We start from the raw sequence: 25,469 nt of genomic DNA on the forward strand, positions 1-25,469 counted from the left end.
TAACTCAAGTCAAGCAGGAAAAAAAAGACTAGGAAAAGACATCGTAATGAAGCTCTGTGGCGCAGAAATGTAATAAAAAAGCAGCGAAATTCTGAAAACGAATTTATAAACTGGAAGAACAATGTAATATGTGAGCGTCAAATGAAGGAACCCTCTCCTCAAACATGCAAATTTGGTTGTTCTATAAAAATTACCCAAGAACAGAGGGTTGCAATATTTCATCAGTTTTGGAATTTAGGTGATATAAATCATCAACGTGAACCGCTTCGTTGAATTTAATAAAAAAAAGAACTACAATTGATATAAGTGAAGGTAGAGAAAGAAGTCATCGTAAAATGACTGACAACTCAAATTTTCTTTCAGAACATCTTAACAAGATTAAAATATGCCAATTGTTTTTAAACTCATTGAGCATACGTTATCAAATGGTTAAGACTGCTGCAAAGAATTCATACCACCTTAATTCAAGTACGGTTCCTGATGACAGCAGAGGGTCGCAGAGGATATTTGCGGTAAGCGATCACACGAAGCAAAACGTAAGGGTTCACATTAACAGCTTTTCTACAGTAAGCAGCCATTATTGCCAAAAAAAGACCACGAAGCAGTACTTGGATGCAGCATTAAATATAACAAAGATGTTTGACCTATATAAAAAGGACTACGAAGAAAAAAGCTTTACAGTAGCCATTGCTTCCTACATATAAAGGCATATTTTGTAATGAATTTTATTATTCTTTACTCCGAAGAAGGACCAGTGTGACTTTTTCTTGAAATATGAGCAGAGCAGTAATGAAGAAAAAGATATTATGAAAGCAGAATATGATACTCATCTAAAAAATTTAAAAAAATACCCGAAAGTTAAAATAAATGTCAAGGAGCAGGCAAACTTAAATAAAACGTTCCTATTGCGCAACAACAAGTCTTACAAATCCCAGAGCAGAAGCCGCACAACTATACTATAAACATAAACGAAAGTATGCCACATATAATCTCAGTATTTATGATCTAGGATCACAACAAGGCCATTGTTTTATGTGGCATGAATCAATTGGAATGAGAGGAGTGTGTGAAATTTGGAAGCTGTGTCTTTGATTTCATCAAACAACAGGTATCGGAAGGGATAAAACAATTCATATTTTTTTCAGATAATCGTGCTGGAAAAAATTGTATCCATTTCATGTACTATATGTACATGTTCTGTGTGGCCAATTTCTTTTGTATAATAACACATATCTTTTCAGAAAAAGGTCACACGCAGAATGAAGTTGATTCGATTCATGGTGTTATTAAAAGGGCTGCCAAGAAAATACCAGTATATACACCGAGCTAGTGGTATTCAATAACACGACAGCATGTAGGAAGAGACCCTACGCCTACATTGCTTGAAATCAACAACCAAAAATTGGGATAAGGATGAACGTGGAATCAAATTTTCTTGGCAAAAGATAAAACGAATCTCAGTAATGCCAGAAAATCCACACACACTCCAAATCGAGTACAACTTTGAAGATTCGCCTGCACCAGTTAATACAGCTGAGCGTAGTCGTGGACCACTAATTTAAAAGATAACTGACTTCAAATTGATGCCAGTAAGAAGTTCGGTCATACCAATAGCTAAGCTAAAACATTGTGACCTAATGTATCTTTGCCGGGAGAAAATAATTCCTGTTGACTACCATTCCTTCTATACAGGACTGATCACCTCACCACAAGAAGTGAATAGGGATGAAACCGACAGTGATTAAATTATAAATAATGCTTATGAGTAATAGGTTTTATTGCCTTTTCATTTATATAACTTCTTGAACTTTAACTTTCATTAATAACTACAGTATATTATAAGTACCTATGTTCATTGAAGTGTTTGGTAGATTTTGTGAATAAAAAAACTATGTCGTGAGATTTAATTTTTATTTTGTAGTGCTATACAAATTTAGCCTAACTTCCTAATGCGCTTAAAGTACCATTTTTTATTGCCTTATGTTCGCAATCAAATACCTTAACTCAATTTAGATAGTTCTGATCTGAATTATTGTAGTACAAACATATCCTAATAGTTATGCAGAACAAGCTTAACTCAAATAAGATAGTTCTGATTTCAAATACTGTAGTGCAAAAGTAGCCTATCTGCATAAAATATGTGACGGAATATACTTTTTTGTATTTTTTTTCCACATAAACAAAGCATTTAACCAATGCATTATCATATATTTAAATCAATTTTTTTGTATTTACAGTTTTCAAATTAATGACGAAATAAAGTTTAAAAGTGCTCTCCTGTAAAATGTCTAAAAATCAGTTAGGCTAGTTCTGCAATAAGGGGACGAAATGTTTAAAATAAATATAAAGGATAATAAGGCTTCGAAATTATATAAATAGATTATCTACAACGTTTAAGGTATGTCCAGGATCATGCTTTGAAAATAGAACAAAAGCTCCATTTTGACCTATGCTGAGCATGTCCGTCCTTAAGCGCATAAAGTGACAAAAATTAATATATAAACTGTTTGAGACTTTCACGGTTGTTTGTTAACGTATCTATGGATTTCCGTGTCTGGAAATTTGTACGTATGCAGTTCGCCGTATCACATTTCACCGTGAAATGTTGTATTGGAAATATATGGTGGTACATTAAAGACCATCCAACCTCTTTGGGTCACATAGTACTGATATAAAATTCATGTCTAAATAAAACATGGTTCTTGTCGGTTTACAGGAAGCCGATATACTGGATAATTTGTTAGGTTAGGATCTAATAAAATTGGAACATTATTGTCTGCAATGCTCCACGAACAACACTCATATTTTTTTAATCCCGATGCTATAGAGATATACACACTGTATAGTATACGGTCACCTCTTTCCTATAAGAAAGCTCACGGAGATTTCTGAGTTTTCTTCTTCTTTCTTTCCTCTAAAACAGGGGTAGTCAACCTTTTTATACCTACCGCCCACTTTTGTATCTCCGTTAGTACTAAAAAAGTTTAATCGCCCACCGGTTCCACAGTAATGCTAATTTATAGAGTAGGGAAGTAACTTTACTTCATAAAATTTATAAAGCAAAGTTATAGCAAGTTCATTATAATAATAATTACTTACCAAATACTTTATGTCAGACTTTCGCTAAGTTTGGCAGAATAAATCTTTATAAAACAACTTACTGTAGTTAAATCTATCTTTTTATTTATACTTTGCATACATAGAGCATGAAATCTGATGAAATTACTTAATTAAATTATTAATGAGATCCCCGAGGCTGATGCTGCGAAACTAAATACAGTAGGCGTTCGGTATTCCGGCATTTTGCAACTCAGCTCTCTTGCTCTAGAATCCGGCAGATTTCACATTAAACTGACGGATTACAGAGCGGAGAGCCATTTGCTTGTCAGTGCAGTGCACGACCTTGACAGATTATTTCCTATAGAAATCCAATAATCGGGCATTTCCGACATAAGTGAAAAAAATGGGTGCCGGATTACCGAGCGCCTACTGTACTGGATATCTGGCTCAATTTTTTTGAGGAACAAACGAAGGTCTCCTCTACAGAAACATTCAGGCGGTTTCTTTCTTTGGCCATATGATTAACAGCACTAAAGCCTGATTCCACAAGATATGAGGTAGGAAAGGTATCAATAAATTGAATCATTTTCCACATATTTGGTACAAATAGTAAGTACCTATATTGTCTGAAATTTAAATTGTCATGGGGAATTTTATGAAAACATAATGAAAATGTTTATAAAACCCCTACCGCCCACCATGAAAACTGGAACACCCACTGGGCGGTAGGGACCAGGTTGACTACCCCTGCCTAGGGGCGGCAGGTTATATGGAAGTATGGTGAGGCAGGCTGGTAATCAATTTGCAGCAGAATTTACACGTTAACATTATTTATTATATGGTTACGTTATAATGACCAAAGCAAATTCTCCGTGATGCCGTGCAATTTTTTTATCACGTCGCTATTTCTCGCAAGTTGTCGGCTATTGTTAGCCTGCTTCATTCAGTTGTATGAGAAAGCCAATTTCTTGCCCCTCTTTTTATTTAATACCTCTATGACCCCTACTCTAAAAGAAATTAAAGACGGATGAAGATAATACACAAAGGACGCAGTGAAATGAAAAATGTGTTTGTAAGTTTTTAAAGTTTTTTATCATTTTTAATATTAGGTTAATGTTTTTGTACAGGTTATAATGTGGAAATCAATATTATATACACTATTTAATGATAGAAAGAACAGCAACACATTCATTCATAGATGTTTATATACTACATATTATAACAATATAATGCCATCATCACACAAATATAACAAATAAATACTAGGCACTGATTTCTTAAACGGCTACTGTATTTATTACTTCTTTGTTATTATGTTAAAATTATTGAGTGTCGGTACACACCTTGTTTGGATTATATTACAATGAATAACACCAAAATGAAGGTTGCCAAACAAAAAATTAACAAATCAAAGCTAAAGATAAATTTAATATACATACTAATTTCTAGTTACATATCGTCACCTCAATACTACACTAGATAACTTGATTTTCACTGTTAAGTTAGCTATTCAATATTATTCTATATTAATTCCTTCTCTACAATATGATAAAACTAGGTATGTAAGTCAGAAATTAATGGGAACTGTATTAATTTTGTGTTTGAAAATATAAGATAACTTTAAAACTATAAATGGCTTAAATATCAAGTAAAGTTTAAATTTCATTTTCCCAACACCTAGTTGTAGTATTGAGGTGACGGTATTACTATGCATAACCAAGGCCATCTATAGTCAGGCAACAGCACGAAATAGCGAATTCTGATCATAGTGTTAGTAAAGTTATTGTTTATTCTTTGAATGCAATGCGGTAACCTGTTCGCAATATATGAAAACTCTATAATATGAAATATTAATCATTTTGTAGAAATAATTTTTGAATTAATTCAAAGTACAGCAATAAGTACGGCACTACGATCAAAATTCACAATTTCATGCTGCGGCCTGACTGTATAGGGTCTGGATGGAGTGACAGGTATAGTTATATCATAACGAACTACTAAAATGAAGAATTATTCTAATAAGCTAAAATGCTGATAAAAACGGCCTAAAATTGTAAAAATATTGCAATAGTTAAAATTTGATCTTATCTGAATTTATTCTTCCAAACAGTATTTAACTCTCAACTGTGGTGTTTAAATAATATTAGAATTCAATACCAACGGTTTTGAAACAATGATTTTATCAATTTTTGAGTCAGTGAGTATTGCCATATTTTTTTATGTTGGTTGTAGAAATCTCAAAAAGGTATAACAATTAAAAGATTTCTGAAAAAACATGGTATTGGATCATCCATATAATATGACATCACACTCCAAGGTGTGAGGGTATCTGATATAAAGTGATGATCTGTGAGGAAGGCGAAATGGGGGTCGATAGTAGAATATGTGAGGTCACAAAATCATTTAATTATGCTGAAATCAATTATATTCAATGAATGGGGAGGTGAATGAAGGGGGGGGGGGGGGGTGGTATGTTCAAAAATGTGACATAATTTATAGATGAGACCATTACTGTTGACCATTTGACCATTGTATGGCATTCTGCCAAGTAAACACCCATTGAATTAACAAATTAATGCCATGTCAATCACAATTCTAATGTATAGAATGGATGTTTCTTTTCTTATCCATTTATTTGCTAAAAGAAACAGTAAAAAAAGAAAAACAGACTACATACATACATACATAAAAAAATTTAATAAGACCTGGACAAAGGAGAAATTTTTATCAAATTCATTAATTAGTTAAAGAAATAAAACATTAATATTTATGATTCTTGAAGTGCCCAGCAGTGAACTCGTGAAAGATATTTTATAAATTTAAATTTAATAGACTTGCTACATAATATAATGGTGAAAACTATTCACTAGGTACGTGAAGTGAGTTTTGATAATTGGACAGCGTTATGTATTTATAGACCATATCCGTTAGAGCAGTATTTTCCAACTTTTATTGTGTCACAGTTCGCTGGTAATTATAAAATTGATTATAATAATAAATTATATAATTCTCCCAGCACACTGAAGATTAAGTAGGTAGATGTATATATTATTTAACATGACAGATACAATTCTTTGTAATAGCATAGAAACATATAAAAATTGCATGTCGACAAGCGTGTTTCATGATAATTAATGGTGCAATGTCCTGAGTGTATTTGCTCACATAAGCGGGCAAAAAATTAATAACCAGCGGTAGTCTTTACCATGAAAACCTCTCCATAGACAATGTGCAAATTGAATTTTTGGAATGAGTTTTTAGATTTAACTTTTGAAGTAAGCCATAATGGCTGCACCCAGTCCAAACATAGTCTCAACAATTTCTCCAAATGAAAAGCCAAATACAACAAATCATGCAACGTTGGTTTTAGTGTACTCAACAATATCTTGCGGCACACTGTTTGAGAAGTGTTGATTGTGAATGTATTTAACAACAGACACAATGATATTTCACATAGATAGCTCAATATACGAATGGGAACGACTGGAGAGACATTCAACTCGATGCAGAATGTCTAGGATTTACAGTTGTACTCGGAGCCGAATGGTTGACGCTTGCATATTAATAGGATGCTTTACGGTAGCAAGTCATGATCCATTACGAAGGTTTAAACCAATCATATACTGAGGTTCGAGGTCAGATGCTTGCAGCGGTATGACTTTAACAGTATCAATGAGATAACAGGGCAAACTTTGCATCCTCTTGTCACATCGATGGTGAAGGCTTGGCTCATCACATGCTATGGATTCTTCAAAAAAATCATCTGGATTCATCAACAGGATGCATGCGGTGCAGCTACAGGAAGACGCAAGAGACTGGCAAGCGACAGGGACTAATGGAGACGCTGCCTGGTGTTCATATGCCTTCACTAAGGTATGGGCACGGACTAAGAACATTTGAAGTCAATTATTTTGATCTATAAATACATAACACGGCTTAATCAATATTGCATTTTAGTGAATACATTGCCATACTGTGTTATAAAATTAGTTATTTTGTATGTGAATAAGAATAGACTACAATTTATAGTGAAATAAGGAAATTTTTTATTATAAATGCACCTGCCAATATTGTATTACGAGACATATATTATTTTGCAGATTAACAACAAGTAAATAAAACTGATTATCGACAGTACATAACATTATTATTTGATAAACATAATTTATTATACACTTTAAAGCTTGGAAAAAAATTATACGGGCGAAATGACTTTTGACAAACTGATCCGTGTCTAATGTAAAACTTATGATATGCATTTTGTTAATAATATACTATTATCGAAGTGTGCATATTATTTTAGGTTAGTGCAAAATTTTTGCATCAAGAAGTTCAGATTTCACTACAAAATATTATCAATAAATTGTCAAAACTTCCCATCAAATTTTATTTTGTTTACTTAAAAAATCGGAGGAATTGTCTCCTACATGCCCCTGAAGAGAAAAGGGTTGAGCAAATTACTAACGACTGTCACAAATTACCAGTACATAATGAGGTTAAAAGTGCTCTAGAATTTTGTGTAGAATTTTAGGCCAAGTGTAGTGTAAATGTCAAAAGATATTCGATATTAAATTAGGGTATTAGTTTTGATTAAAGCCTATGTTATACTATAGAAGAAAACATACTTGTATATTACGAGGGACCATTTAAAAAAATTAATAGATAACAGTTAAGTTTTTATATAACAATATTATTATCTAACTATGTATTGACATGTCAAACAAAAAAAAGTAGGTATATTGCGGGATATATTTTGATTTTTAAATATATTCTATCACTTAAAATATTCCAATAAATGTGTATATATCACTGCGTATAACAATTTGAAGACGAGCTTACATAAATAAGAACATTTAAATTTTCTACATAGTTACATAATACAGTGAATGGCCCCTATCAAGTTAGAAACTTAGTGTACATGAATATTAAACAATAAAAACTTAGATAAGTATTGATCGAATTATAAAATATTTTATAGTGGAATATTGTCCAGTTATAGAAAAAAAAGAGAACTATACCATTTATTGTATGAAATTATATTAGACAACGTTTGATACACACATCAGTGCATGTGGAATTCTCAAAATCACCATATTAAATTGACACTTAACGTGTATAATTATTATAATACTTAATTAAAAAAAAAAAACAAATACAATATATATTAAACTGTATTTCCAGACAAGCTCGGTGACTAGTTAGATTTGTGAATTAAAAATAAATCTAAAAAGCTTACATTTTTAACATTAAAGTAATAATATAATAAAATTAATATTATAATTTTAAAACAAAAGACTATTGTTTTATCATACTATTGTAAAAAAATCGAAACAACCTGAATCGTAATCATTGTTTTTGCAATTCCTATTGGTATCATGTACCACTAAAAGAGTAGGCGCCAAAAATTACGGAGTATCTTAAAAAGTCATCTAGTCATCCAGTGGTACCAAAGAGATAGAAAACGGCCGAAAGGTAGACATAGAGGTCATCGTGGATCAACCTGACAGTTAAAATATGTGGGAATGGAATCAATTTGGAGAGGCCTTCATTCAGCAGTGGATTGATTCAGGCAAATGAGAAAAATACTTTTTATGCATTTGAATTGTTTTAAGTGCTAAGTGATCCGAGTGATGTTATTATATTTTAGGGATGACGCATTTTCAGTCGAAACGAATGTAATCTGTAAAGTTCAACACATACAGGGAAATTGTTTATTTTAATTGATCTTTTATCTTGGACACTCCGATGCTAATCATGACCAGGCTCCTGAAAAGTACTTCTTGGGGTGTTCACAGCACGACTTTGAAAGGTTCTTTACGTTCATTACTTTACAGTAGGTTGGTGCACATGTTTTGGATTAACCGGGAAATTGATTCTCCCACTTACCTCTGGTAAATCGAGAGTCAACTGAAATTGATTCTCCCACTTACCTCTGGTAAATCGAGAGTCAACTCTACATGCATTGAGTATTAAAATGCATTGAGAAACATTACACAAGCTATTATTTCATCAAAATCAGCATTGCAACCAGAATATATTTTATCGTAAAGCAACCTTTTAAATAATTCATCAATAGGGTTATTCCACTATGAATATTTACTCAAAACAAAGTACCAAATACTGAATGGCGTTTTATCCAAAAAAGTGGTCGGACGAAATGGTGGTAACAAAGTAACAAATTCACTTGACACTATCTTGATTACAACTATCGGTTAAATATAAATAGATATGTGGGAACATTATTATCAATTTATTTTTCAACATCCAACATGTTGAGCAACAGAAATCGATCTGTGAAAACAAGGCATTACACATGCGTTGCATTTTTCTTAATCAAAATGAGATTAACAAGCTTTATATGATAGATGATAAGTGAAATTAAGTTGTTTTCACTTCTTAACACATTACGGTTTCGTTATAAAAAAGAGAAGATGAAAAATTGGCTAGAAAAAATAGTTTTCAGATAATACTATGAATCATATGATTTACTAAAAGTAGTATAATTTATTATTGGGAAACATATCGGTATATACTTTATAAATAAGTACTATTTTAATACTACTAAGGTTTCTGAATACAGTATTACATATATTATGTATATATATATATATCCTAATGACTTTCCCCGCAGAAGAATTTGTGCATTGGGTAATTTCGAAAGAGCCTATCTAACGACGACATGTCAATGATGCGGTTCTTATAACATACACACTAGACCGACTATCATTTTAAAGGGAATATTACAATTTTAATTTTCATACCATAATAACTATGAAAATAAAATAATGTTAATATAATGTTGGTCGACCACAGTGTATTTGTTAGTGTTTCTCAAACTTCACATGAAATGGTATTTATTTAAACTTTAACTCAAAATAAATGTCGGTCGAAAGTGGGACTGAAAATTTTCAAATGTCCCGGTTTCACCAGTGCAAACATAAATAAATACATATAATGTCAGTAACACAGACAAAGATGTTGAAGAAACCCTTGTCCTGCAAGATGGGCCTTTCATGGTTTTTGTATCAAATTGCTGAAGCAAGTTCCAGTTTCTCATAAGTGAAATTTTTAGATGTAGCCTCAACGAACTGCCCGTTTATATGAAAATTAGCAGACATGGGATCTCTTTTTTGCTTCACTTTCATGTAAAAAAAAAATAATTTTGAATAACTTCAGAAACATACCTATTAGACAAAATCCTAGAAACAAAGGTGGACCGAGTGGGGCTCGAATTTACATTCAGATTCTTGGAAGTTTGTTTTAAGTAAGGTTCTTCAAATTACAGATAATCTCTAACAGGTATGCGCCCACAATGGCCGAGAGGTAACCATGTCGGCTTATAACGTTGTGGGTCCCGGATATGTGTTTGGACCCAATAGGTCGAACAAGTGGCTAACATCCATTTCTCGTAAAAACGAAAATCGGTTAATACATCCTTCACTCTGTCGAGGCCCAAATGATCTTCCTAGGATCGAACATGGTTTAAAAAGAAAATGTTTTTTGAATAAAAAAACAAATTCATTTTAATATATTTAAGCTCAATCTGCAGAGGTGTCTTCAATATCTTTGAAGATAGTCGAAGAATTTACTGATTTTGTGTTTTTTAAGACATACGAGTGAATGAGTATGTGAAAAAAACATTATGACAATTTATGGTTCCCATATTCTTTCAAAATAATACTTTTAAATCCATTGAAATTGAATAACTGGATTATGTATTCATTTAAATGAAATAAGATAAAAGAAATTTCACCAATAATTAGTCTTTTTGAACATGTAACATTGTTACAAAAAAAAATCAATCATGGCGTAACAATATGCGCCCTTACTCCATGTCACAAAATGAGCAACAATAACCTTCACTAGTTTTTGATCGTTCAATTTCAACTTTTTGCACATATCATTTGAATATTTTATATTTTTACTGTGGGACAAATACTATAAATGTAACACCTAAATTTGTTTATTAAAAGAACAACAAAATCACCCCGAGGACGTAAGATCCAATCACTTCATTATAGTAACATTAAAATTAGTGTTACACATTTTTAAAAGTAAGTATTCATATAATAGGTAATTATATTATTCAAACGAGTAAACACACATTTTAATAGAAAATATTGTCAGTGTAGGTTTTAGTAACGAGTGACACAAATTTTTTAACTATAAAAGAAATGTGATATTACAATATAACAATAATAGATGTTATTTAATTTTTAAACAAAAAAAAACCTTAAAAAAATTAACATATTATTACATAATATTATGTATTTACAAAAGTTTTATACATACAATATTTTATTGTTTAAAAGATATTATATGATTATAAAATCAAGGTAAGTATTGTATGATATAATATAATAATTATTTAACTAGTCAATTGATAATGAAACGTTTTGATATTTGTAATACCATAGTTTTAAGTTAATACGACTTAAAAAAAAACTAGACAGTATAAATTGTACAGAAAAAATAATGCTTTATTGTTACGTAGTTAGTTAGTTACTAAAAAAACTCATGTTAGAATGTGTGTTAACTATTACTAATATGTATAAAGGACTAATTCCGATGTCACGTAATTGTATTTGTTAACCCTAATAAATCAAATCACAACCGTTGTCATTTCACGATGATTATGCTTCTATATCATTTCGTAACAATATTAATTACCGATTTACCCCCAATTCTATAATAATCACTAATACTTGATACATATTACGACATGCAACATTTTAAACTGGTATAATTTCTAAGTCTAGCGTCGAAAAAAGGATACCACCATAAATGCAAAATTTATTTATAATTTATAAAGCTTATTCCATAATGCTTAAACTCCTGTTCAGTTTTGTCTACAATATTATAATAATCACACATGTATTATAGTACGAGGCCAAATACGTAATGTCACCGTTAAGTGAGGTTAACCAAAACATTCTTATTATAAACACATCAATGTTTTCCTCACTGCCGGCGTTACTTAAGTACACTCAAGCACCTAAGTAGGACTTTGCATTTGACCCCAGGACACCAGCAAACTATAATTGAGTGTTTGTTTATATTTAACGACATATAAAAACCTTTTGATAATGTGGAATTTCCGGTATAATATGTATGTATAAAGCAGCGGGGGGCAAACTGCGGCCCGCCGGGTATTTTTTTGCGGCCCGCCATCATTAATTGTACTTCTGATTACGAATACCTTTTTTATATATTTTTTTAAAAAATATTGACAATAGATTAAAATTTGAAGAATTTGTTGTTTCGTAAATGTATTATCTCAGTAGGTACGTCTTCCTTGCGTCTCGTCTCACACTATGTAACCTCTATTTTCTACGTTGAACATCGTGATACATTTAAATACTTTTAGCTCCGCGTTGCAAGGAAAAAATATATATGCCCATGGTATGGTAAAAAGTTTGAATGGATTACAATTAAAACTCAAATTATTCCTTCGATAAATATCAAATAACAACGTGGACCACTTTCCAACGTTGAAGTTGCTGAATATACCAGAATATAAATTTGAAGAATACGGTAAAATTATTAAAGCTCTGAATGACGATTTTTCACAAAGATTTGGTGACTTCCGAAAAATTGAGACAAGTTTAGCAATAGTACGCGATCCATTTTCAATAGATATTAATAGTGTACCGACAGAGCTACAACTTGAGATTATTGATCTGCAGTGTGACACTGATTTAAGAGAATTGCATCGTCGTGAAGAAATCTCCAAATTTTACAATGCCCTTAATTCAGACAAATTCGACCAACTTAAAGATTATGAAAGAAAAATGTTCATTATTTTTGGGTCAACCTATATAATTATGTGAACAAACATTTTCGATCATGAACCTCAATAAAAATTCTTTACGATCAAATATCTCCGATGCCCATTTAGAAGTAGTTTTGAGAATATCAACTACAAAATTAACACCTGGATTTAAAAAAAATGTACAACAGTTTCATTATTCTCATTAATTTTTTTGTAATGTTTAGTTTTCGTGATAATAAATAGTGTATATCTAAAAATGGTATTTGACTTGCGGCCCGCCGCTCATTTTGAATTTTTGAATTTGGCCCTCCATCCAAAAAGTTTGCCCCCCTCTGGTATAATGGGATTGATTTTACTGATAACAATTTTTCTAATTGCTCATTTTATATTATTTATTTATGCAATGAGTTACAAGATGCAGTTAAAATGTGATCGTGCCTGTACACATGCATGGATTTACTGGCAGCAATAGTGTGTATTTTAAACTATCGTGACAATAACTGTTTACTCATAAAAGTGCCGACTGTCTCTCCAATCTCATTATTCAAGAGTAAGAGAGACGCGACGTTGTCATTTTATGGTATTATATGACAAGTCGTAAAAATTGGTTAACCTCAAAATGAGCTTTTGCCACTATCGTTCTACTGCGCAGGCGCAGATATAGAACAAATCCCAACTGTCACGTGAATATTCAGAAGTTTCCGAACTTTTTTGATTCATGCGTGGAATCTTGCAACTTGCATGATAATACATGTTTACACGTGCATTTTCTTGTTATGGCCGCGATAATATGTACTGTCAGCAGTAAATCCATGCGTGTGTAAACGGGGTATGATATTACTATTGTATGGGAACAGAGTACGGAACAGATTGCGTGCCCCTGCAGTAAAACTTTGATTATCCGGACTAATTGGGGATGAACTTAGTGTAGATAATCAAAAACTAATAAAACATAGATTTTATTTCCGGAATAAACTGTTTCATAACTATTTTTGAAAATTGAACATTCCATTTCGCTAGATCGTTATAATCATACGAAAGTATCATATAGAAATCCGGATAATCAAATATGTACTGTATAGCCAACATTTCATTTGATGCTGTCTTTCAATTCAAACAGATATTATGCTAAGTAATTCTTTATTAGTTTTTAGTTTGTATAAGCCCAAAACTACACAATATTTCGAAGTCACTCATTTCGTTCAGGCTGGTATTAGAATATCAAAGATTTTGACAAAAATGTTTTATCAATTAATGTTTTATAGCATTTATAAAACATGAAAGGTCACATTTGCGTGATTTGTTAGAAGATACTGGCGAGATTATAGCAATGGCACACTTTGAAGGCCACTGATCTATTTTTCATCAAGTAAAATTGTTGATTTCTATACATTTTTCTCAATGTACTGAATTTTGAAAACTTCATCTGGCAACACAGTGAAACTGTTGTGCTATTTATAACCTTTTCAAAAAGATCTTTTATGAAAGACATATTTTATAAAATACAGATAATTACACTGTAAAGGATTTTATAAAATATTCTTCATAAAATAAATTTATCAAAGATTTTTGATAGCCTAATACCGGCCCGAATAGTTTGCCGGTATCTCATCTTCGGCACTCGTTAAAAATAATTTTGTTAACAAAACTGACCGGGAGATACAGCCGTTGCTGGTAGGTTAACAATTTCAGTTTTAAATACTGCCTATTGACCAAATATTAGATTAGAATGATACATTCTTATTTACATAAGTTTATGTGAATTTTGACACAAATATTATTGACTACGATGGAAATTCAGACTTATTCTTTCAGCCGATTGCCCGAGATATACAATTTAAAAAAATTATACATCAACTATTCGAATTTCATACACAAAAGGGATACCCCCAAAGGAAAGAGAATATCGATGGCCCAGCGCATAAGTGTTCTAAGTGCTGTAATTTTACATACTTAAATAACATATTTTTGTATAAAATGTAATAAATTATTGGAATTTCTCTTATCCATAGAATAGATCGGAGAATATGAAATGTAGACATAAGTCATTTGTATCGGAAAAGTGCAGTTAAGCCGTTTGTACGTTGGGCCAATTTTATTTCAGAGACAGCACATTGATTCAATAAAATGTGCCGTTTCATTTTAGGGTCCGGCCACATTGCACAGTATGGATTGAAATTTTCAAAACACAGCACTTGCACATTTGTGAAACTACCGAACCACAGAAAATCCTGTCAGTAACTTGGAGTAACGGTGAACGGAGATGTAGTTGCTTTGCATCTAAAATGTTTCATTCTAGAGTAAGGTGTTGTTTATATCGAAAAATGTGTTGCAGAACACAACGTAAATACAACAGGTTATTCAAATTCTGTACAATGTGGCCGGCTCCTTAGCATGGATATAAAAGTACTGGACAAGTAAAGTGACATAAAAATCATTTCAGGCTAAGAATTAGTTTAAATATTCTACAAGTCACCTTTGGTATATGTGGTAATTTCTCAAAGGACACTCAATTGTCAATGATTAAATGTCGATTATTACTATTGATAAGTTTAATGAAATGCTATACATCCTCTTCGGACTTTTTCAAAAGTCTCATAGTGTTAATGTTGAAGTTGTTGAATGTCTCAAATTTGATGCGCATGGCGGCCACGTGGCCCGGTGGAGGAATCTCTTCCGGTTTGGGGAGATGCCCGTCGCCCACCACAAAAGTTCCACTGTCTTCTGCGGCGGAACTCCAACTGTACGCACTGCACTGCATCACATTGGGACAACTGTCTTCTGCGATGACGGCTGACGATTCAGCGGCATCGGAAACATCTTCCAATTGAAACGAGCGATCACTGTTTGAGACTGTCGATAAACTCTCCGACGCTTGATAATGGAACGGATTATTATCCACAGCACTCGTCGGATAGTTCTCCATTTGATTCCTACCGCACGCGATTGATTCAAATTGTGTATTAATATTATCAGTGAAGGAATTATCGGGTTCTGTGATAATATTAGAATGAATTTCTCGAATTTCTGCGACCGGGGGATCGTAAAACGGCCTACCAGCCTGATCCATCGAAGGCTGTTCGACTATTTCCGACTGACAAGCATTTAAACTCGAAAAGTCATCTGAATAGCTGGCATTATTAGCGTTGGACATGGTATCACATAACCTGTTGATAGCTTCGATGACGTCTCGGAATCCATCATCGTTTTCAATACTCCACGACGGGTCGTCCAACGGCAATATGTCTTCAGTTACAGCAGCAGAAACCGGTGGCGCATCGCTGACATCCGATTTACAACTCACCGCCGCCTTCTCTGGAGACGCCGGGTATTTTTCCGATATTTCTCTATTACTTCCTAGCACCTCTAGACCACTAGCCGTAGATAAAATCTCCGACAGTAAATCGCTTTGGAATACATTTAAAAGAGAATCGTCTGCGATCTCTTCCATTTTTGAATGCTCTTCTTCTTCGATACGTTTGGTGCTGGTCTCCAGGTCACCAGGAGCGGAATCCGGGGTCTTTCTCGTGCATGACGAATAGAAAGAAGGCATGGAAAACGTCTGACAGGGAATTAACGCCACGATGGAGGAGCTCTCGCACAACAGTTTACACGGGTCGAGGAAAGCATCGCACGTGGTGTTCTGCAAAACGGGTGCGCTGATCCACGGCAACGATCTGGAACTACCTTCCTGGTAAGAGTGACAGTCGGGCTCCGAGTCGAAGGTGTCCGAGCGCGACATGAGTTCGTCCCGGAGCTTATGGAGCAATGACGGGGTGGAGGAAGGCGGGCGGTGCTCGGGCGTGGCGGGGGCGCTGGGCGATCGCTCGGTCGAGGAGGACTCGACCGATAGTCGGTGCTAGCAATTGGAAGAGTTGTTCGCCCACATCTTCGTATCCAACTGGAGGTGAGTGATGGGCGGGGCGGGAGCCTGCTGCTTGTTCACTGCAAAGCGAACAATGGAAACATTAGTATAAAAAAACTACAATCATCATTGATTTGGTATGAATATGATATATGTGTCGATTGAGTTACATATACACAATATATAAAATGTATACAGATTCAGTTGGATTACCATACTATTTCTAACTATAGTTTAGGGTTACAATTGAAATTTAAATGAATAAGTTATTTCATTGGCTCTACAATTCGGGATGGATTTTGGCCGCCTCTCGAGGAGGTTGCTTAAGAAGATATCTCAACAAATAAAACTTCAATACATCAAACAAAATCTGTTAAAACCACCATGAAATTATTGCATTAATTTCTCAAACTATTTATCTCGGTTAGTATTAGCAAAACTACTTATTATGTTATTCAAAATCAAACAAAACCCATTTAAAAAAATCCTTTAAACGTGTAAGTTACATATAAACATGTTAAAAGACTAGATTTAATTTTCATTCTTTACTGCACTGTAATAGTCGAAAAAGTTATACATAAATAATTATGCATAAGAATATATAATTCACCAGTAATCAGCCATAATTATTATTGAATTGAGGAGCTGGATAGGAAACTGATGCGATCCATGATTAGCATGTTACCGAAAGTCATTTTCATCTGATAGTTATAAGACATGTCACCAGTGGTCAAAATGTAAACGTAAGAATACGCCATATTCATAATATAAATTAAAACAACATCAAAATAATCCTTTCACTCCAATTTATTTCAACTGTGCGCCTCGTTTAAAAAAAAGTGAACCCTTGAGCTCTGTATTAGAAGTCACTGACGTATTTTATTATCATTTATCAAAGGACAAGCCGTCCTCGACATTTCTTATTATTCGGACAGTGCGATAATTGCATCATGCACCATTTTATCCCCCATACAATTTCGTATTTCAATAGATTGTGTGCCTGTGTTACCATCTAAAAAAAATAATCATGATTTTTCAATGTTATGGATGGATATCCTTATGAAGTGATAGATAGGTATGTGAAATAAAATAATATTTTTTTGTCGATTTGATGTTCAATTTTATACAATAAGTAGTAGTAATATGTAGTAATTGCAAAAATGTGCGCAATGTTATCAATTTCTTATCTTGTTAATAAATCATTTTTTCCACTAACTAAGAATAGATCATACTAGATAACAGGATAAAGTTTTCTCCTATCACTACACATGGGCGGGATTTGTATACCCGAGATTGACCAGTAGTGGAAAAAGCGGGTTTGAAGCAGAAGTAAGAAGGCGCACACGATTACAAAAAATGTAATGACACATCTTACCACTATGGAAGGATTGGAGAATTTCAATTGCCACATAAGTGATGCTTATGCAAACGTTGTGTCCTTCATATTTTCGTACTGTGTCCAGTCATGGACCATGAGGACGAGGGAGCGGAAGGCAATTGATGCCTTCGAAATTTGGTTTTGACTTCATATTTCTTGGACAGAGCACAGGACGAACCGGAGAGATTGCAGATACATAAATGAACGGCTCTCGACAATACGACTGAGATGCATGATGTGGTTTTTTGAACATATTGTTCAGCGCGGACCGGATAACCTGGAGAGACTGGTGGTTTTGGGTAGCCTCCAGGGAAAACGAAGCAGAGGACCGGATGGGATGGAAAGTCTTCGTCGCTCAGAAGAGAAGAGAACACTAAATCTACTTACTTACATAAAATGGTTTATTTAAAAAAAAAAATTAATGATGATTTTGCAAAAAACGATTGGGAGTTTTACACACACTAAGCAAAATCAACCGGGAATAAAAGGGTTAAATACATTTTTTCAAAACAGCGCTTACACCCCTCTTCTAAGCAAGCTCCTCTTTTTAGTAGCATATTATTAATTTTTGAATGGGTGAATATTTTACAAAAGGCATGGATTAATATTTGCATAGAAAAATCCCACTAGCATCGATTATATATACATAAATGGATGTTTGAAATAGCTCTTTTAGTCAACCGGTCAACAACGATGAAACATACATGCAGTTGTGCCTGATAGTTGACAAACTCTGGTCAGTGTTGTTATGAACAGTGGTATAAATCAATAATATAAACAGTGGTATTATTCTGCAACAGTGCGCAATTGTTGCTTCAGTGGGGACATTACTTAAGAAACTCCAATAAACACAGTATTTTTAATTTTTATGGGTCAAGGTATACCGGTCAATTTGCTGTAAAAAAAGCACATGCTCCATTGATACTATGTACAAGCATATTATCTTGTGAGTGTGGTGGTGGGACCTTACAATACGTACTTACATATTAATTGAGCTCATTCAAGGTAGAGCTTAGTAACGGAATTCTGGAAACAAATTTTTTAATAAATTGTAAGAGCCTGATGCATAGAATGTCGACGCAATGTGAAACTAACTAGTTAACAACGCTATGCATAGATGACATTAGAATGGACAGATGATAGTACAATAATAATCTAAAATGGCAACGTTGCTTTTGTACTGATTTTCCTTAAATAGTTTGGCTAGTTTTAAATATAAAAACGCACACATAGCGGATAAAGTGCGGGTTTTATTTATTATTCAAACGGCGATACTCTCTTGGTGTTCATCAAAATTCCGCATTGATTAATCGATTAAATGCATTTATTCATGCCATTTTGTTCAGAGTTTCCGTAGATAATCGGTACCATAATTGCTCACTTTGTCCGAATTTATTACATATTTCTGTTAGCAAAACGTAATTATTTCAGAGCTGTCAGCTGTGATTCAATGTTTCAACCTGCGATCGCAACCTATTAGTTGTTAGTTATCTGAAAATCATCTGACTAGTGAATAAGTCAACTTATTTAAATAAATACTACTATGCATACGCCCTTAAGCTACCAGGTACCAGTGGCGAGAAGTAAGGTGTTAAGATCCGACAAAAATAGTGCACACTAAACATTATCAGTCCTACTTATTTGTTTTCATTAAACTAAGAATACAAATTGCAGATGGTGCTTATTAGTTTACAAAATTCAATTAAATCCTGCCTAAACCAAACCATCATAGAAGAGGTAGGCTGTGCAGATCAGACAAAAACAGTGAACACTTTGTCAGTCATACTTAATTGTTTTCATTGAATTAAGAGTACAAATTGCAGGTGGTGTTAGTTTTTTAAAATTCATGTTATACTTAATACCTAAACCACACCATAATAGATAAAAAATATTCTTCTTCCCACGGTGGCCGCGTGGCATAAGCGTTGGACTATCATGCCGTGGGTCCCAGGTTCGAATCCTGGGTCTGGCAAGTACACATATTGTTTTTCAATATGTGTGTGAGTCAGGGTATGGACCTAATAGGTTGAGCAAGTGGCTGACATCCATTTCTCGTAAAAACAGAATCTGTTAATACAAACCTCTACTCTGTGGAGGCCCATATGATCCTATTAGGATCGGACATGGTCGAAGAAGAAGATAAAATATCTAAAATTTATTGAGACAAATATTTTTTGACTATTATCTATTATGGTTTAGTTTACGCAGGGTTTAATCGAATTTAAAAAAATAGCCAATACCATCTGCAATGTGTAGTCTTAGTTCAACGAAAACAAATACGTATTGACTGTCAAAATTTAGTGTCCACTATTTATGTCGGATCTTAACAGAGTACCTGCACCCTTCGCCACTGCCAGGTACAGTCAGATAATACTACATCATTGATGCATGATTAACACGATAAGATAAATCAATGAACAAAGTCGCATTTCACAAATTATAAATGAAATGGTTACCAAGATTCAGCAACCTCGAGAATATTGTTTTGTTTCCATACAAATATAATATGTTGTTATCAAATGTTAATATGAATAGTTACCGTTAGCATTCAAAGCAGCATTGATACTGCTGTAAGTTTTCTCTATCCTGAGGAAAGCGTCTGGGAATGGGAACTGGGCCTGAGGCTGGAATCTGTCGGCGAATTTCGAATCCAGATCGCCGGGTCTCATGGAGGATCCACGGATGGGAGGCTGCGGGGGACCAGCTACAACACTCTGGTTTGGAGACGACTGCAAATAACCAATTAGTAAATTTGACATTGAACTTGGTGGCTAAAATGATATGAATTTATTACAATATAACAACAATATACATGAAACATACCGAAAGAAATGTTGATTTGTATAAGATAAAAAAAATACTTACGATAGATCTAGTGTGATGCTGGTGCTGACTGTTCTGTCGATGAGGTGGAGGTGGTGGCGGGGGCAGGTGAGCGGGCCGGGAGGGTGGTGGGGGCGGGGGACAGTGCGTCGGCGGGCGGAGCGGTCCTCGACTGCCTAGCCGGACTCCTATTAAAGCACATACTACACATATAATATAAATTTTATTACGACTAAAGTGATATAATTACTATATCATTGGGACAGTGCATCCAGCTTTATTATACACAAAACGCATTCATTTTCAATAAATTCAAAGATTTCAAATTAGATTTTCTCAAAACATACAACATCTAACCTGTAGATACTATGTTGTAGAGAAATCTACTAATAAGTTAATTGTATAGTATTTATCTTGGGTATGTTAACAGTAGTTTCCGGCAATAACCTCAACATTAGAACATCAAGTCCTAAGAAATCAAACAAAGGACAATTACTCTGCCATCATAAAAAAAATAAATATAACTCCATATTAGGTTATTATGAGGAGTCTTTTGTGGAGTGTTTTGTCTATACCACTGTTGGACGAAAGAAAAAACAAAGATTACCACAGATTCACTCTCTCATTCTGTCATAACTTGGGAGTTGCAAGAATTAAGTTTTAGGTTTTGAAAATCAGTTATTTTATTGTCGTTTTGTTAACATTTATAAACAAATATGGTAGAAATATCAAAAACTTTGTTTTAAAACCATTGGAAATTAAAATGGATGCATCCAAATTTTGTTTACCTTATATTTCTTTGAATAAATGGTTTACTGGCTAATCCCTTATATTGTTCTAATGTGAAAATACAATACAATGGAAACAAGAAACTAATATTAAAACCAACCACTACCTACACTTCAAACACTGTCAATTACCAGATGTATTGAATTGTGGACTTTTTTGAAAATAGACACCTCATATAATCATTCATTCATTTATTTTCAGAAACAATATATTTAATAACATACCCAATGGAGGTTGAGGTGCAGTGTGCTTCATCAGGCCCGGTTTCGAATCCAAGGAATCGTGAGACTGATGAAACGCGTTGGCCCTTAATGTGTTGAATCCGTTGTTTGGTGGACCGACTGGACCGCCAAACATTCCAGGGGGACATGGCGGAGTTACTGGGGGAGACCTGTAAAAGTAATCAACCCGATCATATTACTATTAGTGTTTATACCAAAGACTTTGGACTAAATAGAAGTCTTATACACTTTTTTTCTCGTGACATCTAAACGCATTTACTGAATGAATATGTTAGAACATGGTTAAGTTGGAAAACGCACAAATGAAGCGCCTAATTTCAAAGCCCCTAAAACGGTTTACATAAAATTTTGAGTTATATATATTTAGAGATATGTTTTTGTCCATTATATGTTTGCCAAGGTTATAGTTTCAAAAAGGGCCTAATACCATCAATATTTGATCAAAAACTATGCTTAATTTCAAAACCCCTTAAAACAGTTGGCGTGTGAATTTCAAATCCCCCTAAAATGAATAAACCAAACAGCAGCTCCTCTGATGGTCATATGATACCGATTGAAGCATGGATTTTTTACATGCAATTTCAACCATATGTGTGGATACTTTTTCAATGTTGTTGGCGAAAACACCAATTAGGTACTTAGACACTTAACTAGTGTCATAAAGGGAAATTGGAGCCTGGTCGGATTTTATTGCTTAGGGTAGGAAAATAGATGTCATATTATATTACAATGTTTCACAAGAACAAATAAGTAGGTATGCAGAAACAATAACACTTGTTATCTGGATAAATAATTGATTAAGGTTATATAACTACTGCTGAAACTAAGTCAAAAGGTAATTTGAGTACCTATAGGGCAATTATTATTGTTTATATACAAAGAATAACACACCCATTCACTTTTGGACTCTTGTAGATGCCTATGAAGTTATCAGAAATTAGATTAAAATTGAAACACTCATTGTAGGCAAATAAAATTTATGTTTACTGTATTATACTCTACATATTTTGTATCCACGTTTTATTTTTGCTAATTGTTATTTAAATTTGTGATAATATCGGTTATATATTATTTCATCCACCTTTTGACCTACTCACTTTGTGTTAAGCTAAAAAAATTATGTTTTACTCTGTCAATTCTTGGTGAAGCCATTATAACATTTCAAATTTTAAAAAAGTGTTACCTTTTTAATAAACCTATTTGTAAATAATCAGGACTGGTTTCGCTAATTGAGCATTTTCAACGAAAACGTATTAAATATCTTTCAATTTTCTATAATAAACAACAAAACATATTTATTTTTTCTCCAAGAAATATAACCACAGGACGCCTTTTGCAATTTCCTCAAGCACCATTGCTATAATGTAAGTTTCATAACCCCCTAAAATCATACATGTTAATTTCAAAGGCCTCTAAAATGGTAGGTGAGTTTCAAAGTCCCCTAAAATGAAAATCATTTGATTTTTAATGTATTCTCTTAGTAAAATATGCAAAAGGTGAGTAAAAGATAATAAATATAATACTCTTTATAATATATAAATCAAATATTTCTCCTTTTCTCAAAACTGTCAAAAGTCGTTTTAGGGGCTTTTGAAATTAGACACTTCAAATATTAACACCCCATTTTACCCAACTCAAATAATGGCTGCCATTTTTTGATATTCATTGTGTTTATACTGTTTTCTTAGTCACATGTAATTGTAATTCAACTAATTAATAATGCTGAAGCCTGGGCATCTAATCTACTCACTGTGATGGATTGTTTTTTCATAACCCCTGTAAATTGTGAAAATAAATCTCATAGTAGACATGTGAAGTTCTCTTCAAATGAGACCACATTGCAAAGTCACTTGTATAGCTAGCCTAATCAGTAGACTAGGGATCTGTTTTTTTGCTGCAGTGCCATGTTTTTAATCTTAAGGCTATACTTCAATTGAGGCATGGTCTAAAAAGATTGTGGCTAGGTGATGCGCGGATTGTGCAAATGACGCGTGCCGAACAAAATATAATTTGTCATAAAAATCCAACATGCGTCCATTTAATGTTATGTTTATTGTTATATTACTATTAATAATAGTATATTCATTGACTTGTTTTCTTTTATAAGTATATACGTAAAGTTTTTTAGTCATCTTTACACGATTTAAAGTCATCCGACGCCATGACAAAACAAATCGACGTGCGGACACCTCGACTGTCTGTCTCCGATTGGAGACTAGTGAGAAATTTCGTCGCACCTACTGTTGAAAATTATTTGCCATTTCACTGAAGTACGCTCTTAATATTCTATATATAAGGTTTTCTTGGAAGGGGCGGTGAGTTTTTACATAGTTGGCAGGTCAACTGAAAACTGTAAAGCAGTTGTGTGATTTATTGTTCTCTAAAATTGTCATTGTCATTGCAGCCGCTGTGACATTATGGTTTGCAGCATCCGGCTGATCTGATAACTAAATGGTTGTTAGTTTGAGCCCAACCGGCGGCATCATTTTTGTTCCCGGTTTTCTGTAAAATAACACAGATCGAAAGATAACATGAGATTTAAATGTCAATCTGAACACTGGAGGTGTAGCTGTGTTAGAGCATGACTGCAGATAGAAAGATCAGTGGTTTGAGTCCGAGGAGTTTTTTCGTTTCACGGATTCACTTTGATTTCGCTGTACTGAAAAGTAAACCATTTTCACTTCAATAAGTTCTAATTTATCTATTCAATTAGATGAGAAATAGAATACTAACCGAGGCACCCTCATACTCTGCGCTCTAGATGCCGGTTTCCCATTCATGCTGAGTTTCTTGGGTGGTGGAGAAGGTTTCCCATTACTGGCACCAGCGCCGGCATTTGTCTGACCGTTGGACCCCGGAGGCATCCCAGGTGGCTTGGGCGCCAAGTTGGGCTTGCCGTGGCTGGCCACTTTACCTGGCATCGCCGATGGATCGAACAGCTCTATCGACGAGTTGTGATGCAGATTCGAGGGATTCGGACTCGGTAATGAGTTCTGCGAGAGAGAGGTCATGCTACCGCCGTAACCTGTCTGCTGCGAGACATTCAAATTCCACGCGGCTGTGGTCTCCGACTTGGTGACAGTATGTAACGAGCTCTTGTTCTTGTGGAGGGTACTGGAATTGCCGGAAGGGGGGTTCTGGGCGAGGGGGGTCGAGGGAAGCTCGCTTTGATATGTTCGGTTGGTCATAGCTTGCGATATTGAAGATGTGGTGGTGAGGGTTGAATCTGATGTGCTCTGTAAATAAATAAAATGCATTGTTTTCACTTCATTGTTATGAACATCGCAGACATTCAAATTCAATACCGTCAGAACATGACAATTCAAAATAATTAGTTTGGTACATCAGTGATTTCAAAACTTTTATATTTGACGGAACCCTTTAACATTTTGTAAAATCTCATCCCCCACCTACCTGATTAACACATATTAACATTCAAAGGATTAAATTACGAAATATACATATAAAACAGTAGACAGTGACATACTGGACAAAGCGTCAACCTGTGCATCTATTCTATACACAAGGCTGCTATCAGCG

General features: G+C 34.0%; 1 protein-coding gene across 1 annotated transcript in view; it reads right to left on the reverse strand.

Moving 5' to 3' along the window:
• Window positions 1-16,574: 16,574 nt before the first annotated feature.
• Vrp1 (Verprolin 1) overlaps window positions 16,575-25,469 on the reverse strand; it is a 30,768-nt gene continuing 21,873 nt past the window's right edge. Inside the window, exons 3-7 of the mRNA XM_085944594.1 lie at window positions 24,663-25,165; window positions 21,912-22,078; window positions 20,941-21,086; window positions 20,615-20,804; window positions 16,575-16,777 (exon numbers count right to left, since the gene is read on the reverse strand). Coding sequence (XP_085800720.1) covers window positions 16,692-16,777; window positions 20,615-20,804; window positions 20,941-21,086; window positions 21,912-22,078; window positions 24,663-25,165 — 1,092 coding nt within the window. The 3' untranslated portion in view covers window positions 16,575-16,691. The remainder of the gene's footprint in view (window positions 16,778-20,614; window positions 20,805-20,940; window positions 21,087-21,911; window positions 22,079-24,662; window positions 25,166-25,469) is intronic.

The sequence above is a fragment of the Rhyacophila brunnea genome, unplaced genomic scaffold (genome assembly GCF_057557595.1).
Source record: "Rhyacophila brunnea isolate RB1 unplaced genomic scaffold, BYU_Rbru_1.0 scaffold_17, whole genome shotgun sequence".
NCBI classification, from domain to species: Eukaryota; Metazoa; Arthropoda; class Insecta; order Trichoptera; family Rhyacophilidae; genus Rhyacophila; species Rhyacophila brunnea.